The sequence below is a fragment of the Alligator sinensis genome, unplaced genomic scaffold (genome assembly GCF_000455745.1).
Source record: "Alligator sinensis unplaced genomic scaffold, ASM45574v1 scaffold131_1, whole genome shotgun sequence".
Taxonomy (NCBI): Eukaryota; Metazoa; Chordata; order Crocodylia; family Alligatoridae; genus Alligator; species Alligator sinensis.
This window is the reverse complement of record NW_005841830.1, coordinates 6,308,569-6,326,321: the sequence shown is the minus strand read 5'-3', so window position 1 is coordinate 6,326,321 and position 17,753 is coordinate 6,308,569. Positions and strand designations below refer to the sequence as shown.

The following is a 17,753-nucleotide window of genomic DNA, read 5'->3' as shown; positions in this document are numbered from 1 at the left end:
TGTGGAGGGATTAAACACTGCTTTCCATCTGAGATTCAGGGTGAATCTCCACATTTTAGGAAAAGGGTCAAAGGTACAAAAATAAGGGCCATTTGGGGATCCCAAATTGGAGGGAAATTGAACTGGGTACATGATGAGCATGGGAGGAAGGGGGAAGGCTAACAGGTAAAGGAATATAAAAATAAGGATAGTTTGGGAATTAAATAATCTTTTTTAAAGTGCAAACTTTCTCTTTTTAATGTGGTTTCCTCCATAGTTGGTTTCCTATTCATGACAAAAAAGATGACTCTTTTTTTTTTTTTTTTTTACTGTTTGGGCAAATTTTAAAAAGTATTCCTTGGGGGGACAGGGAGAAGGAATTTGATAACATGAAAATCTGTCCACGTGCAACCACCATAGCAAATGATGCTAAATTTTACTTTTTACTGTGCTCCACTTGCATGCAAAATTAATTTAGGTAGTTCCGCTTCAAAAGTGTTCAGGACCACATAGATACTCTGTTCTTTGAGGGCATCTATGATTTCCTGAAAGAAAATCTTTTCTTATGCATATATTACATATTTAATTTTATATTATATATGAGAAGCCTTATTGAGCCAATACATCTATTATAATGTATACAGAGAAGGGTGCAGAACTCAGAGTATCTGAGCAAGGTAAATTTTACTACTTCAGGATTTTTAAGTGCTTAGCTATGTGACCTTAACATTGTAGCATCACATCCTTTTGTTACTAGTGGGTGCTGACAGACACGGAAAAACAAACCCAAAACAAGAAAACCCAGCGCTTTACCAGAAAAGGAACCACGTCAGTTTGACCCAGCTCCCCAGAGTCTATATAGATCACACACTTCAGCGGGGCTTTTTGGCACTTTTATCTAATAGCTGATTGAACAGCTATTAGATTAAAAGCACCAAAAGCCCTGCTGAAGCATGCACAATCTATACAGAGGCTGCCCTGCCCTTGGCATGGGGCACACCAAGCTAGAACTAAAGCTCTGGTTTGGGGTTTTTCCCCCTGCCAGCATCTGTTAGAGGCCAGTTTTATTATACTTTCTTGTACCTATTGCCAATTTTTCACACCCACATAACACTGGCACAGAGTTTCCTTTTCTCTCATTACTACCCAATTCTATAATATTAAATTTGTGTGCATGGTAAACTATGACTAAATTCTTCAAAAAGAAGTATCCTGATGGTAGATAGAAATGCATTTGGAAAGAGACAGAAGGTTTCCCCCCTCCTTTTAGGCAAATTAGTGGATCTTTCATCCACAAACAGCTCACTGCAGAAGATATTTCAACTACATGCCTACACATGAATTTCAAGATATTCAGTGAAGAGTCATAACAAATGCTACAGAATCAATTCCAGACTCTGCTATTAAAAATAAAATCTAGAAAGTATATTTATTACACTGCCTGTGTAAAAATACCAAGCCTGTAACCTTCATCCATTATTTAAGGGGGAAGAGAGAGAGAAATAATGCTTATTACCAAAGTGAGCAAAAGTACCACTACAGACCACTCAAAAACCATCTAAATTAAATTTTTACCCTGTCAAATATTTTATCAGGATTTTCTACTAATGAATTAACTTCTAGAACATGCTTCACATGTGGTTATGGTCAGGAAAGTCTCTGTATAAAACAGCATCTTGTGAACTGAACAAAGTTGTACAGAAAGTTGTATATGGTGGGAATTATGTCCAGGAACAACTATTTTACAGCACTGCTAAAAAGCAGATTTGAGACTTTAGAATTAAAAAAAAAAAAAAAAAAAAGTCCTATATTCTAATCCAGCTACTTGATACCATTTTTAGAGTCATTTGGAAGGATATATTCAGATGTTAGAGCAAGCTCATTCCACTCCTGCAGTGATCAGCGTGGTCCAACTGCATATGGTGATACGGCATGCATGGGCTTGGATTACAGAGATGCCATTTGCTGAAAAAATGTGGTTCTGTCCATAATGACAAATCTGAGGATATGTAAGGTCTCTCAATAAGTTTCAACAAAACCTGAAACATGGTCTTAAAATTACATTTTAATTACTATAGGTGCCAAAACAAGTTTTCTAAATGACAACAAAGCATTGGTTACGGGGGTAATAGATTACAGATTCTTAAAAAGGGTGCTATGGGGTGCCACACAATGCTAGCAGTTAGGCGTGCTCACCTGATAAACCCAGAGTTTTCAAAGAGAAATTCATAATGTGAAATCTATTCTGACCTGTTTGATATTTATGTTCCTGAAGTGATACAAACATAACAAAATTTTGCAAGTTTTACTATTCCATTCAGGGTTAAATTTACTTTGATTTACTTTGCTTGTATTGCTGTGGGAACAGGCAGACACAACTAAAGTGTTCCTGAGCGGGAATCTCCACCCTCTTCTCTTTTAAAGCAGTTAAAAGTTATGTTTGTTTATAGCCTGGGTCTTCAAAGAACCAAACCTATTACCTGAAAGATGTCTACCATTCTCCAACTGCTCTTTTCTTCCTAGTGGTATTTTTAAATGAAACAGTCGCACACAAATAATTAAAAGGGCCGCATACTCGTTCCTAATTTAATAGGCAAGTTAAGATGCTGGTCACTATGCATATCTCAGCTCTGTTCATGGTTCTGCAACTAACCTGTGTGTGACCTTCAGAAAGTACAATAAAATCCAGTGGTGACACATAGGGAGTGCACATACACCCCCTGAGACTGCTGGTGCACCCCCTGACAGCCAGCATTCCCTGCTTAGGTGAGGGGGGGGAGGGAGGGGGCAGGTGAAAGTGCTGGTGCCCTCCCTGAAAGCGCTGGACAGGGAGTGGGAGCACCAAGAGAAGTGATCCCCATGGTCCCCCTGCGCCAACCAGGGGAGGAAGATTCCCCTGGGGTCGGTGCAATCAGACGCAGGGGAAACCCCTGGGTCAGCACAATCGGCCACGGGGCACCCTCTCCTTCCTCCCCCCCCTCCCCACCCCCCCCATCGCTGACTGGCTGCTATGGGGGCAAGCACCCCCCACAACTCAGGAGGCACCAGTCATCCATGGTAAAATCTCTATTATCTGGCATTTAACTAACCAGAATACTCTATTAACCAGAATTTCAGCAGCAGGACACACATGGCACTATGCTGCTTTGCTGCCTGCTGTGCTGCTTTCAGCGGCACAATGCACGCTGTAGTGTTAAGTGTATTGTATTTTTAAGTGATCTAGGTGTATGCCATGCACTGCCAATACTGTACTACGTGTAACTTGAGTGTACTCTACCGTACTGTACATCACTGCCTCAGGATTTCTCTTAACTCTAGTGTTGCTTTACTACTACTTGATTGGCGAGTACCTGTATACTATTTTATTCTTTATACAGTATGTTATACTATAATGTATTGTACACTAATTCTTTGAAAATGTTCACTACAAGTATGGCACTGTCTTCCTTGCTAGGTATACTCTCAGATAAATGGAATTTTTAGATAACCGGCATCCCCCATTCCCCACTCATGCTGGATAACAGAGATTTTACCGTAGTTTAATTTCTCTGTGCTTCAAGCTTCAATCTTTAAAACAGGGAAGACGGTACGACTTTACATGACAGAGGTTTGAACAGACATAGTTGGACAGACAGCACAATGATGAGAATCACATATATGGAAGGAGAGCCCCAAAACTTCACAACTCCACAAGCTCAGGAGGTACAGAAAAATAAAAAAAGCCTTGGGATTTGGAAGGACTTAGTAAACCTTTGAAATTATGGTGATTTGATATCCTCTGACTGACCTCCAGCACTCTATAGAAGAGAACATATCTGAGGACTTCAAGCTAAATGAATGGTACTCAGCCTTTTTGGACCCAAGACACCCCTCCATAACTTTTGTGAATCAAGTGGTACTTACATTTTAAAAGCTATTACAGTGCTTACCTCCTTGCAAAAGGGCCAGGCAGTGGGAGTGGGGGATTGGCCAGGAATAGACAAGCTTGAGCCTGCCCTTATCTACTTTTTAATTTAAAAAGCAGCAATTTATTTTAAAAATGGAGAACAGAGAATCCAACTGTGTCCTGATGTAGATGACTAAATTGGTATATTTCCTTGCATACCACATGCCCCAAAATAAGATGCGCACATTGTTTTTGGAAGGTAGAATATAGAAAAAGATTTTTCCCAAATCATGGCTGACTGTGCAACGGGGTAAGTCCACCTGGAAACAGTGTCTGGGAAGTGTGGCATCCCAGGAGACAGTTTGAGTGAGGCTGCAAGAACTTCCTGGTATGGCAGGGGAGCAATAAGGCCAAGCCTTGAACTCTTGCAAATGCTGTAGCAAGACTGTTATTTCTGACTGTAAATAGTTCTTCATATAAGTTCCTGTAAACAAAGTGCTATTTCCACACACAAGCCTCACCAGCATACTCGACACTGCATGTAGCAGCTCACTTGCCTTAAGCCAGCTCAATTGCTGCTTCAGGCACCAGCTACCGTGCTTAGCAAGTAGCTCTGAGAGGGTTAACATGGGACTCCACCCCTTCTGCTTTCTGGGGCCAGAAAGAAGTGGCAGCCATTTTAGTATAGTGTCTACATTCTTCTATTCTTCCCTGCTTCTATTTCAGTGAAGAAAAGTCAGCTTTCCTGCTTAATAAACACACCCCAATTTTGGAAGACTGATGTTGGGAGTAAAGGTGTGTGCAATAATCAAATAAGTACAGTACTTCTATCTTCTTCCCCTGACCCCAAGCTAATAAAGCATTCTTCTTTTAAGAATAACTTTCCACTAAAATGAGTAATTGGCCTTCAGGATGACCAATAATTATGTTTAAATTTGAAAAAAAAAATGTAAGTTTTCAGAATGGCTCTGCTTTTTAGATCCTTTACTATAAAAATAATATTTGATCTTGGAGTACCACCCCGTGATATGATAATAGGCCCGTTCTGAAAATTCAGATTATTAATTACAGGGATGACTAACCTCCCACCCTACAGCCCAGTTCTTCTGCATAATTACAACATACAGATCATTACAACTTATTACTTCCTGTGCATTTGATAGCACTGGTGATAACAATTCAAAGAATCATCTCAATCTGGCCCTAAAGGTATACAAGGATGCTGATTTAAAGCACTGAGCAAGGTATAACTAACACATTCTATGAAAAGTACTGAACAGTTTCAGTCTTTGACTATGACTGTAAAGCAGTGGTGCTCAACCTCTGGTCCACGGAGCCATGTCAGCTAGCTTAAGGGATTCCTCACAAGTCCAAAATTTGGCAGAGGGGGAACAGTGGCAGTCAACACTGTCACAGCTCCTCTGACACCACATTTTCAAGCTCTCCCCCTCTGACAAGCTCACATGGCCCTGTGCACCAAAGCAGGCCAGCATATAGGGCTGGGATAGCAGACCTGATGCAGTGTATGCAGGGCTGAGGCCAGGACTGGGGCCAAGGGCTGAGCCTAGGCCCACAGACACATGGCCAGTCCCAGGGCCAATCTAACACATATGGCCAGTGGCAGGACCAGGGCAGCAGGCCCAATTGAGCATGGAGGCCTGGGCTATGAGCTGGACTGCATCCATGCATTAATCCTGTGCTGGATCAGGCCCACAGACTGACAATGTGCATCAGATCCAGCCCATGGACTGATCCCAAAGAACCTATCCAGCCCATAAAGGGCTGTAGCAAGACAGTTATTTCTGACTGTAAATAGTTCTTTATATGAGTTCCTGTAAACAGTGCTATTTCCACACACAAGCCTCACCAGCATACTCGACACTGCATGTAGCAGCTCACTTGCTGTAAGCCAGCTCAATTGCTGCTTCAGGCACCAGCTACCATGCTTAGCAAGTAGATTGGAGAGGGTTAACATGGGACTATGCATTAAGTCCATAAATCCCATGGGACTACGCATTAAGCCCATAAAGGTTAGGTAGCACTGTTGTAAAGGGAAAAAGAAAACAAACCTGACAATGAGGGGGGAGGAGTTCTTTGGTTACAGTTTTTTGGCAATTCAGTGCCTTTTTAATGACAGTCTCAGGTTTACAGAAATCAAATATATAGAATGACGAGAAGTAATGCAGAGGATACTTACTTGGCAGACTGACATCTGCATTGTGCAGAGTAGACAGGACTTGTTAAAAAAACAACTAATGAAGCAGGCTATTGGATATTCCTTCTGAGCCCTGTTAACATCAACCCATCAAGATTCAAACTTATGAGCCAATAGAACAGGGCTGTTCAACTTCTGGCCTGCAGGTCACATATGGCCCATGGAGCTACGATATCCAGTCCACAGAGAGCCCCACAGACTGGAAAACTTGGGATTGGGGGAGAGGTGGAAGCTCCATGAAGCTGGATGCAGCCTCCCCTGGGCCATTGCCCATGCAGCAAAATCAGGGCTGGGCCACCCCCTGTGTGTCTGAACTGGGCCAGGATGCTCCACATCCCCACACCATACATATACCCAGATCAGAGCTAAAATATTCTAGGCCAAGTTACTCCCCTCCCCTCCCCTCCCTACGCTTACCCCCTCCATCCAGATCAAGCTACACCAGGGCACATGGACTGGGAATGGGACTGGGCTGCTTCCCCATTCCCACTGCCATGCATCGGGATTAGGGCTGCTCTGCCCAAACCCCAGGTGCGACTGCTCTGTCCCTCCCCCAGGCCCATCCAGATCAGGGCCACCCTGCAGCACCCTGCCTCATGACCATCTGACGCATCCAGATTGGAATTGGGACCAAGCTGTTTTCCTCCCACACCACATGTCCAGATCAGGGCTACTCTACTTTGCCTCCATCCCAGGAGGATGGATCAAGGCCAGGCTGTAAAATCCCCAAAGCCAGATAAGAGTCACTGGCTGGATCCTGCCCACGGAGGACTGGGCACTGTCCATTCAGCCCATGGGGCAAACAGGTTGGGAACCATTGCCATAGAGCATGAGTGTTTCCACGCTGCAGACCATTAGGCCAACAGAAAAGTGGATGGCCACTACAAGTTTGGAGATAGCCAGCCAAGGATGGATAGGAAATTGTTTTTGGTAGAAAACAACTTCTGCCATCAACAATAGTTTTAGACAGTGTGGAAAAGCATAGAACATTGCACAGATTTTCATGCACCAATATACATTTTAAAAGTTGCTCCCGTACAATTTTTTGGTTGAGGAAAATAAATTGCCCTTAATTAGTAAAAACTAAGATATTATATTGGACTCTTAAATGTTAGGGCACTTAAATGAATAAAAGTTGGATTCCCGAAGCAACTATTTCTCTTACCACAGAATGACTCAAAAAAAAAAAAAAAAAAAAAAAATCAAACAAAAATAAAAATTTACATTTTAAACTTTCATTCTTGTACCAGTGACAAACTGTTCCATGGCAGTGACTCACACTGTTGCTGTAGATGCAGCTTTTAAGACAAGAGCACTCAGAGTTATTGTCTGCCTACATGGTAGACAGTATTGTGTTGAGCAGGCAATTTGGTCTGAAGCATATATCAAAGATAAAATGAATGTTAACTGTAGTCAGGAGTCTACCTGGAGAAAGTCCATAGCTATTACAATTAAGATTCACAATACTAAGACAAAAGCATGTTTTAATCCTGTTAAGGAACTGAAAATGGATCAAGCAACCTTCTACAGTGTAAAAATGTACCTTACCTTTTCCACTTCCTTTCTTTCAGCAAAGGGAAAACATTAATTTAAATTGAGTATTACAGCATATATCCATCTTTATGTAATCAAATAACAGCATTTTTTCTTTCCTGTCTATTTCACAGTAACTAAATTTTAGACACCAAAGCTAGAATTCCCAAAAAGACTTCCAGGGGAGCTGGATGTCTTAACATCCTTTAATTCAATGGAAAAAAAAATCAACCCAAATTACTTGTGCATGCAAGCCTGAAAAACACATAACATCAGGAAAGTATTGCCCTCCAAAGCAGGCTGTTCAGGTTTTGTTGACAAACAAGAGAAGGAAGCAAGTAAGGAAATGGACAAAAGACATAGAAACAGTGAAATACTAGAGAAAAATATTAGTACTGCAAGTATTTATGCCATTCTTTTCATCATAGAATCTCAGAGTACTTTGTGAACATCAAGCAGACCCCATGAGAGACAGATAAACTGAAGATAACAATATGCTGCGTGTCACAAAGCAACTGATTAAGAACTAGAAATTTAACGCATAAATCTGGATTCCCAGTCCTAGTATTTACCATAAGACTACATAAACCATACACAGGATATTTATGATAGGAATTATGGACGGAGGAAGAAACACATTTAGATTTGGCAAGTAAAGAATGAATTGGATTTTAATTATTAAAATAATAAATGAAACTTATTCATAATATGTAGAGAATGCTTTCCAAAGTATCCAGCTATCCTGACTTTCATGTAGCTACATTGTGGGGGGAAATAATATAATATTACTTAGGAATGGAAACATTCTTTTCATTTGTATAGGAATACAAATGGCCTATTTCAGGCACATGAAACTGAAGATCTTCAATGATGTATTTAATCCTAAATAATCCTTCACAGTATTCTCACTGTGTAGAAACCCTACTATAAAAAGTCCAAAATGCATTCAACATTTAAATAAATCACTGAAAATTTGATAATTTGAATTGCTCAAAGCTTGACTCTATAATTCACATTTCATATTCAAAAGCATCGTATTCCTGATCATCATATTGGCAGTAGTTAGAAACACAGAACAAGCCCTAGTTGTTCTGAAAGTAAGGTCTTCTGATAAATTATTTGTTTAAATTATTTTTCTTTATGGAACAAGATATATGACGTACATTTCAGCGTGTAGCTGTCTGTAGAAAAAAAAAAAAAAAAAAAAGACTTCTGTAAGAATATATATACAGACCTTTCATTGACACACCACCTACAGAATTCATTCTTCACCCCGTCAGGAACATTGACCTTCACTGTCAGTATCTTCAGATTTTCCCCTCGGTTAATGGCCAGAATCTGAGTGCAAACATAAATGGCAAAGACAGATGACACACAAAATACCCAAAAGATAAACTTATCAAGTCAACATTTGTGTACGCACTCGCTTGACATTCTGCAGCAATTCGTGTTGGTTGAATAGTAAATCAGTTCACAAAGCGTTGGTCTGAATAGATAATATCCAACATTTCAATTAGATTAAATCATGCCATACGAGACTGCGGTATATGGTTCTCTCAGTGATAGCAAATCTCATTTCAGAAGCTTTTCCTATATATCTGTCTCTCTCTCTATATATATATAGAGATATAGATAGATATAGATCTGGATGTGTATCTATAGATCTAGATATATATCTATAGATTTGAGAGAGAGAGAATGAGTTTCAACTGAGGTTCTGAAAGGGCAATAAACTCTTGTTAATTACTTGTTGAGCCACTGAGTTAATTTTCTGTTAATATTGTGCATGTGCACATGCACACATTATGGGAAAAGAATATATATATTTTAATGGAAAATTAACTCAGTGGATGAATCAGTAAATTAATAACCAGTTATTACCCTTCTACAACCTTAACTGAAACTCATACTAACTATACGGAGAGCAATTCAAATAAAAAAAGAACACACAGAGAGATTCAGTGTTATGCTCCTATATCCTTATCTATAGTGACAGCAACCAAATTTGAAATCATTCAACATGGAGCAGACTGCCTGATAAAAGTCTAATTAATTTAATTTGTAATAGCTGAACTTCTGATTACTCACCTCCTAGGAAACTTCCCAAAAACAAATATTTTGGGCATTTGTATACATGCTTACGCTGCAGCGCCAGACGCTTTTAAAACGTGAGAAAATGGCAGTGGCATGCTTTTGAACTAAAACACACTGAAGGTGTTTTAGTTCAAATGCACACTGCCACCATTTTCTGCATGCTGACACACATTTCGCCACTTATACAACTGCACGTGACAGTGCAGTGCACATCAGCTGACGTGTCAAGCAGACTCGATTAATCGAGTCTGCTCCGATCCGCCCGCCGGATCTCCAGCATGTCACGGGATGAAAAGGTATGTGTATAAATGCCTTTTGGATCTCGTTTTCAAGTTGATAAAAATACTCCAGCCTTTAAAACTATGCACATATTTCAGACATGACTTGTTTTACAGAAGTAATCCGCTCACGAACTCAGTATTTACATTTACAAACAGTATACAAATCTAAGTTACAGAGACTGTGGATACAGTACCTGCAGACATCTGTCAGTATATGTGCAAAACTTGGTTCAGAATTCAAAGAATAGTTATCAGTCTAATCCACAGGCCAGAGATGTTTAGAAGAGCTGATCTGGACTAGCCCCTTATTAGCAACTTTTAGAAGATAACATTTCTGAATAATGGATCTAATACACATACTACATTAGGTACGTAATAGATTAGGACTGTAAGGAAAACAGAACAATGTTATTTCCCTATTTTTACTAGAAATAAAACTTCTTTAAATACTGCTTAAATGTTAGAAACACAGAAATCATAAAAAGCTGTTAAAAGTTGACATTCTTATATTACTGCACATGTTGCTGTATGTTACAGGCCCTAAGCACTGTCACAACAGAGCATTCTGTGTCAATCATGAACTTTAATTCAATCACTAGCTAACTCAGACATGTCACATATGTTAAATACAATGGTTTAAAATGACTCCAGGACATAGTACCCATTTATATTCCTCAGCTTTTACTGTGCTTGTGACATACCAGGCCTGACATATCACTGAACAACAAACCTAATAATAAAAATTACATGTGAAATATTATAGCATCAGGTACCTTGACTGCCAAAGCAAATGTTTTCATGCAGAGATTAGAAAGACACATTTTAACAAATCAAATGCTTTCATGTTTATTCCAGTTTCATAAAGCAGAGATAAAGTTAAATGTTAAGCTAAAGTGAAATCAAAATGATGTTCAAGACGAATAATATATCTGACACTGAATTATAGTGTCACCATTCACAACACTATTATTAATGGTCAGCATTTGCATTAAAACAGTATTTATAAAGGCTTTTAACTAAGCTTCAAAAATGTTTTGAGTTGGAATCTTATAAAAAGGTTAACATCTGACTAGAAAATGATTTTACCAACTTAATTTTTTAAGCAACCAATTTATCCAGTTACAAATGATGTGTATATAGAAAAATATATATAAATTGAAGTTGTCTCCATTTAAAATGGCAGGAAATTAATTTACTCTTCCAATACACTGATTATATTCATTTTATGTGATATATTCAAAAACAGGCACAAAGTGTTTTTTTCTCCAGAGTGAAAAAGTGCATGCAAATAGGTTATAGACTGGAATGGACCCAACAGATAGGAGCTTCACTAGCATCAACTAAAGATGAAAAAAACATACCTTCTAACAACAAAAATAGGAATAGGGATTTAATCAGGGGACACAAAGAGATGCATCTGACCCAATTCCAGCTATCAACTACAAAACATGCTGGGCATCACTTCAGAGAACTTCCAGACTACATTTATCCATACCAAAGCTCTGGACTATACCTCAGTTCTGGATACCTTTATACTTCTTTTATATTTTTCAATAATTTTCAATACCCACCTGGAATGACACATTTAATAAAAGTATAAAAGGCTATTATACCTAAAGTATCTTATTTTATGTAACAGTCTTTTCCCATCAATTAAGTCTCCTATTTACATGTTATAGAAAAGAAATACCCAGGAGACTGGCTCTTAAGCACTAATCTGTTTAAAAGTCAGACATCTTCCATATGATGAGGGTGGTTCCTTCTATTATTTATTATGTGATTACTATATAGGCATATGTACTTGGCCTGAATACTTTTAATCCTAGAAGAGACAAGATGGAGTCTCATTCCCATTAGAAAAACAGGTACATAACTATAAGCTTTAACTTACAGTAAAACATTCTAGATGGGAGCATCAAGACAAGTAGGTATACATGGAAAACAACACAATACATTTGTCTTTTTATTGTGCATAAATGTTTGTTTTGTCCAAACTCTGAAGATTAAGTATTTACTCGACATCTAGGACTATATATTTTTTTCCAGTTCTTATTATTTGTGATTAAATACTTTTACTAGGATTCTATTATACAAAATTTGAAGCATTTATAAAAGAGCTACTTGTTCTGTACTTTTAAATATGTACCTGATTTTAATGTACACTATATATGGCATAAAAAGGGAAGATAAATCTCTGGTCACTGAAAGAAAAAAAAAAGTTTTTCTCTCTGACCAGTAGTACTTGTATATAATTAACAAACTATTCTAATGTGAACACAGAAGAAAGTTTTATACACGCATATATAGAAGTTAACGTCATAGTATCTCCCAGTTCAAGGGTTTAACATTCTCACAATTTTTTCCCCAAACAGAATAGGTTTAATTACTGTAAATGTGACTTACAGAAGTTTCCTACTTTTATAGCCAATAAAAGACATGCTGCAGATCTCTTATCTCTGAACAAAGTCACCAACGGATTAGAGTGAAGGTCTTTAACATTCTAGTCCAACACCACCATATCACATAAAATACTAGAGGCTTACGAGATGTATAGATTATTCCATAAATTTCTAACTTCTTTACATCATGTATAGACATGTTTCTTATAAGAAGCCTGCACCAAAATAGTTAAATGAATTTAAAAAAAAATGTTCTATCTACTCTTCTGCTCAATTTACATGCAGAAATATGTCCCTATCCAGCCTTCTTAATGCAAAAGACCACAGTATTCTTTCCCAAAGGTCACAAATGAAGGAGAAAAGAAAGATTTTTGAAGGCATTAAAGAAAAGAAACTCACTGATCCACAAGGAAAGAGCTCTAATCCAAGAGCACAAGCAAAAAGAATGACCATTTAGCTTTATCAGGGTTGCATGGATTGGACAAGAAAGTATTTCAGGACAGAGAATGACCAAGATTTTTTGAAACACAATGCCAAGGTCAAAGTTAAGAAGCAGACAGTGGGAGAGAAGATTTCTTACCAAAAAGTCAAGAAGACAAAGATACTCGAAAAATAAAAAGGGGATTCAACAGAATAGAGGGTTTTGGTAGTATTAAAAACATAGGATCTAGATTTCAAACACTTTAGAGCACAGATTGGCATATAATATATGTTTATACATTGACTAGCACAATGGAGCCCTTGTGCTGCAATATAAGCCGTTTGCTGCAATACAAGCAAAGACCTGGACTCTCAGATACGTAACAGAGAAATATTCAATACTGTAAAAGTTGTACCAGTGATACTGGCAATATAGACTCCAGGGAAAAGTCAGAAGACAACAACTACAAAGGTTGGACAGACCCAGCAGGAAGGCAGGCTAATGAATACAATGAAGGAAGGCTATGGCTTCATTGGAGATAAGGATTTCAGAAGAGAAAAGAATTGAATCTAGATTATAGACTGGTTAAGGAAAGAATAAGACTTCTCTAGTTTAGAGAAATTAAAGAAGAAATATCCTTTGTTTGGTTGTCTGTATTTAACATTCCGCAATTCCCCTGCCAGGAAGCAGCCCTATGTCCAATATACATATATGGAGGGAGGGGGGAGCAAACAGGACACGGGCTCACAGGGAGCCTGACCACAGGGCTGCCGATGCTGGAATGGAGCTGACGCTGCTACAGCAGGAAGGTAAGTCTTCCCTTCCCTTCATCCACACCTGTCCGTCTGTTCCCTTCCCCCTTGCCCCAGTGCTCAGTATGTGTGCGCACCATCTCTGCAACCCTGGGTGCTCAATAAGCTGGCTACATCTCAATTAGCACTTCAGGTGTACTCCTTAGGTTACCCCTCACCCTTAGGGGATGTCACTGATGGACAGCCTGCTCTCTCCCCTGCCTGGGAAGGGTGCAGGCTGTCAAAATATAGGTGACAGAAAAGCAGCCCCTGGCAGACAGTCCTGGGAGGGTTCCAGCCCTAGGAGAATACCTCCCCCATCCCACCAATCAACTGACTGACGAAATGTGTGTGTGGGAATGGGGGGGAGGAGTAGGCAGGGGATTTTTTTCCTCTGGAGAATAGTCTGCAGTTCATAGAATAATAGAAAATGAGGGTTGAAAGGGACCTCAGATAATCACCTAGTCCAACTCCCTGCTCAGCATGCGACCATCCCCAACTAAATCACCCCAACCCAGGCTTTATCCACCTGGGTCTTAAAAACCTCCAAGGATGGAGATTCCACAACCTCTCTGGGTAACCCATTCCAGTGCTTCACCACCCTCTTAGTGAGTGCAAGGTTAGAAAAACATTTTTATCTCCATCTCTATGCACTCCTCTGGTTTGACCCATAGGATTTGGGGGGTGGGAAGCATCATCCTCCCCGGCAGCAACCATTTGGTGCTTGGGGAGGGTTCCTGCTACAGAAGAATGCCTTCTCTGCCATCAGGTGAATGGTGGGGGGTGAGGGGAATGACAGGAGGAAGGAGGGGTGGACAGGCAGGATTCCCACAAGCCTCCCTAACAGCTTGCCACTTGGTGGGTTATTAGGGAGTCAGTCTTCCTTCTCTCTCCCCTGGAAGAGAGGGGGAACAAAGAACTGTGGAATACTGAGTATCCTCAGCATCTGAAAGAAGCGTAGTTCATGTTAGTGATAGGAAGAAGATCTTCCTGGTATGTATCTGATATAACTCCAGTACTCTGTTGCAAGAAATCCCTTGAATGGCTGTACACTTTTTAAAGCTTTTTCTCAGCACAAAAAGAAAAGAGTTCTATTTATTAAGCTGTGGAAAAATGAAGCAGTAAAAACCACCTTACCTGTGATATTTAAAATACTAATTTTTTTTAAATGGTGAAAATGTGTTATGTAGCAAACCCCTGAACTGTAAATAGACTAAAGAAAAAAAAACAAGGATTTTTCCCTCTCTACGTTTTCCAATTTAATGAATGCTATAGATATTTATTTATTTTTAACACCCAAATAGCCAATAGAAGGACATACCCAATGCGAGAGGCAGCATAAGCTAACAGCTCTAGCCTCTGACTTGAGGCCTGGATTTTCTTCCTGTTGGTGCCCCTGCTTTGCTGAGTAACATCAAGCAGGTCTCTGCCCTTCTATGCCTCACTATCCTGAACTATAAAACAATGATACTGACCTCCTTTGTAAAATGCCTTGAGAATTATACTTTTATACTAGAGGGCACTAGGTACCATAATAAAGCAGCCTATTTCTTTTGCTGTCGGTACTAAAAGACTCCAGTCAGTCTGCAGTGACCCGAAGAGTTCTTTTTTTCAGCGAACAAAATGTAATCTCCCTGATAATGACCTGCAAAATTCTCACTACAGTATTTTATGATAAAATGTATGAGATGCTATAAAAGTGAACCTTGCACTACTGAGCTCTCCCAGACCTCATTAATGTAAACCTCTGCAGGCCAATTACTGTAATACAATAAAACGCTATAAACATTCAAGCTTAATACAAACAGCAATGCAAGAACCTCTTACACATTTATACAGACCACTCAGATATTAAAACACTAATAATAATTCATCCTTTCCCCAAGACCCAGATTGCTTAAAATAATGTAATCTTTGTTTTATGATACATGGACTAATTTCAGACATGGGTACCTGTCTGGCAAAGTGTTTAGTACAATAAATCCATTTTAAAAAAAACTCAGCAGAATTGAAAGAGAAGTCAAAATCAGAAGTTAGCAAGCAGAACCTCATTTGGCTTTTTAATATGGTGACAGGAGAAGAAAATAGACACTAACACTAACATAAAGGAAAGGCATTCAGGGAAGGGGGCAAACAACAGCCACCTATAAGTTTGGGGGGCATTTCTTGTGGATTACTGATGAAGCTATAAACTGATGGTGGTGAGAAACACTGCACACCAATAGAGAAGTTCCTTTCCAGTGGAGAGGTTACCATTTTGAAGTCATATAACACTTTTAAGCAATATAGATTTACTATTATAATTTAGGATGACTGGAAAGGCTTCACAAAAGACAAGACTGTGATCACCTGCCACACAAGGAAACACACCTATATTTTCAGTTGATTGTCTGCTGAATGCTTCTTTTGACCTTGTTATCTGGAGCACTTGACTGAGAAGTGAGGTTGCTGGGGTTTTTTTCTTCGTCTTTTTTTTTTTTTTTTTTTTTAAATACTACATTTGCAGGTCACCTCTAACTACAATTTTCTAACCTTTTCCTGCTGCTTCACACCAATTTCAACTGACAGGTTTAGTGCCAAGTGGCTCAGAGCACTCTCTGTCCATAGGGATGGTTTCTGAGCCAACTCAGCATTCTAGCAAACCCCATGAGGGACGTGATGGATGAACCACTAAGAAAGTTTGCTTGATTCTATTTCACAGTTTTCTAAATCTAACTTTGGCTCGCAGCATTGCTGTTAGTTAATACCTAGTAAGTATCCTATATTCTCCTTTTTCTCAGGATTAACTACTTAGCTTTCATCCTTCTCCTTCATATATTTGGTATGTGCTTGTTGCTTTGCAAAAAAGAGAGATCATCAGTCACATTATGTCTCTCACTGATCTTGAACACACAGTCTCCTAACAAGTAGTTTACTCTTCTAGGTTACTTTGTCAAGAAACTGTTTTTCGTTTGGTTTTTTTTAAACTCGGGTTACTGAAAAATTAATAAATTCAGTTTTTAAGCAAGTAATTAAGGCAGCATATTTTGCCATGGGGCTCACATTAGCTATCTAGAAAGAAAACAGCATATTCAAACATATACCTGATGATGTTGGATGTTCCTTATGTTGCATGAAAAATTATGGTACAGTTGAAATTTATCAACATCCTTCTCATTGACACTTTTGGATGACACTTTTGCCAAAGCTGACTGGAGACAAATATACCTTTGTTGACATCTAAGAACAAAGAATAATAGATTAGTTCGCCAATTTAACATGTAATTAGTGTCTGTATCCTCAGTATCTACCGGTTGATTTGCATAACCTGCTCCACTGTGATGCGACTATATTTCTGTAAACGGAAAAAAAAAGCCTAGCTCCTTCAATGCCATCTGAATTGCACTTCGTGACAACAGTTCCTACATTGCAGAAGTTTAGGCTAATGCTTAAAGTTGTTCACTCATAATACAAGTCTGTAGAATGCCACCAGTTCAATAAAACAGTTGCTGATGTCCTGCAGAATGCATTATTTTAAGAACAAAACAGCAATGGAAAAGGGGTACCTGGCACACAAAAGTATGTCTCTTATAAACCAGGCCTCAAAATGAAATCTTGGCGAACCATCCATGGTTGGGTTTTACCTTCTTGATGGGTAGGACACAGGTAATGACTACAAAGCCAAACAGTACTAGCCAATTAGAACTTACCACACTCATACAGACCAGTGGTTCTCAACCTTTTTTGTACCAGGACCCATTTGTAAACATTGATGACCAGTCCCGACCCAGTATATAGTTTACATAGAAAACAGCTCCCTGGCCCTGCCCGTGCCACTGATTCCCAAACCACAGCCCCACAGCCCTTTAAGTCCTGCTGGTGCCCCTCACTCCCGACCCGCTGCCCCCACCCCCAGGATACAGCCCCCCATTGTGTGGGACAGAGGGTGGGTGTGTGGGGTGGGAGAGGAGGGTGTAGAATGTGGGATATACACCTTCCCAGATTTATGCACCCGCAGCAGGCATGGGGCTACAGCCTGGCTAGACCAGCATGGGCAGGAGCCACCCGCACGGCCCAGTGGGTGGGACCCAGTGTGAGAGTGAGGAGCGGGGGCAGTGATAGTCATTGCTGTCGCTGCTGCCACTGGAACCCCCGTGCCAGCCACGACACCAGCA

At 39.6% G+C, this 17,753-nt stretch overlaps 1 protein-coding gene across 3 annotated transcripts in view; it reads right to left on the bottom strand.

Moving 5' to 3' along the window:
• The window catches only part of SRBD1 (S1 RNA binding domain 1), a 216,416-nt gene that overhangs the window by 169,134 nt on the left and 29,529 nt on the right, over positions 1-17,753 (bottom strand). For all 3 annotated transcript variants that reach the window (XM_025204932.1, XM_006014738.3, XM_006014737.3), the window contains 2 exons: positions 16,683-16,818; positions 8,848-8,951 (listed from right to left, as the gene is read on the bottom strand). In XM_025204932.1, coding sequence (XP_025060717.1) covers positions 8,848-8,951; positions 16,683-16,818 — 240 coding nt within the window. The remainder of the gene's footprint in view (positions 1-8,847; positions 8,952-16,682; positions 16,819-17,753) is intronic.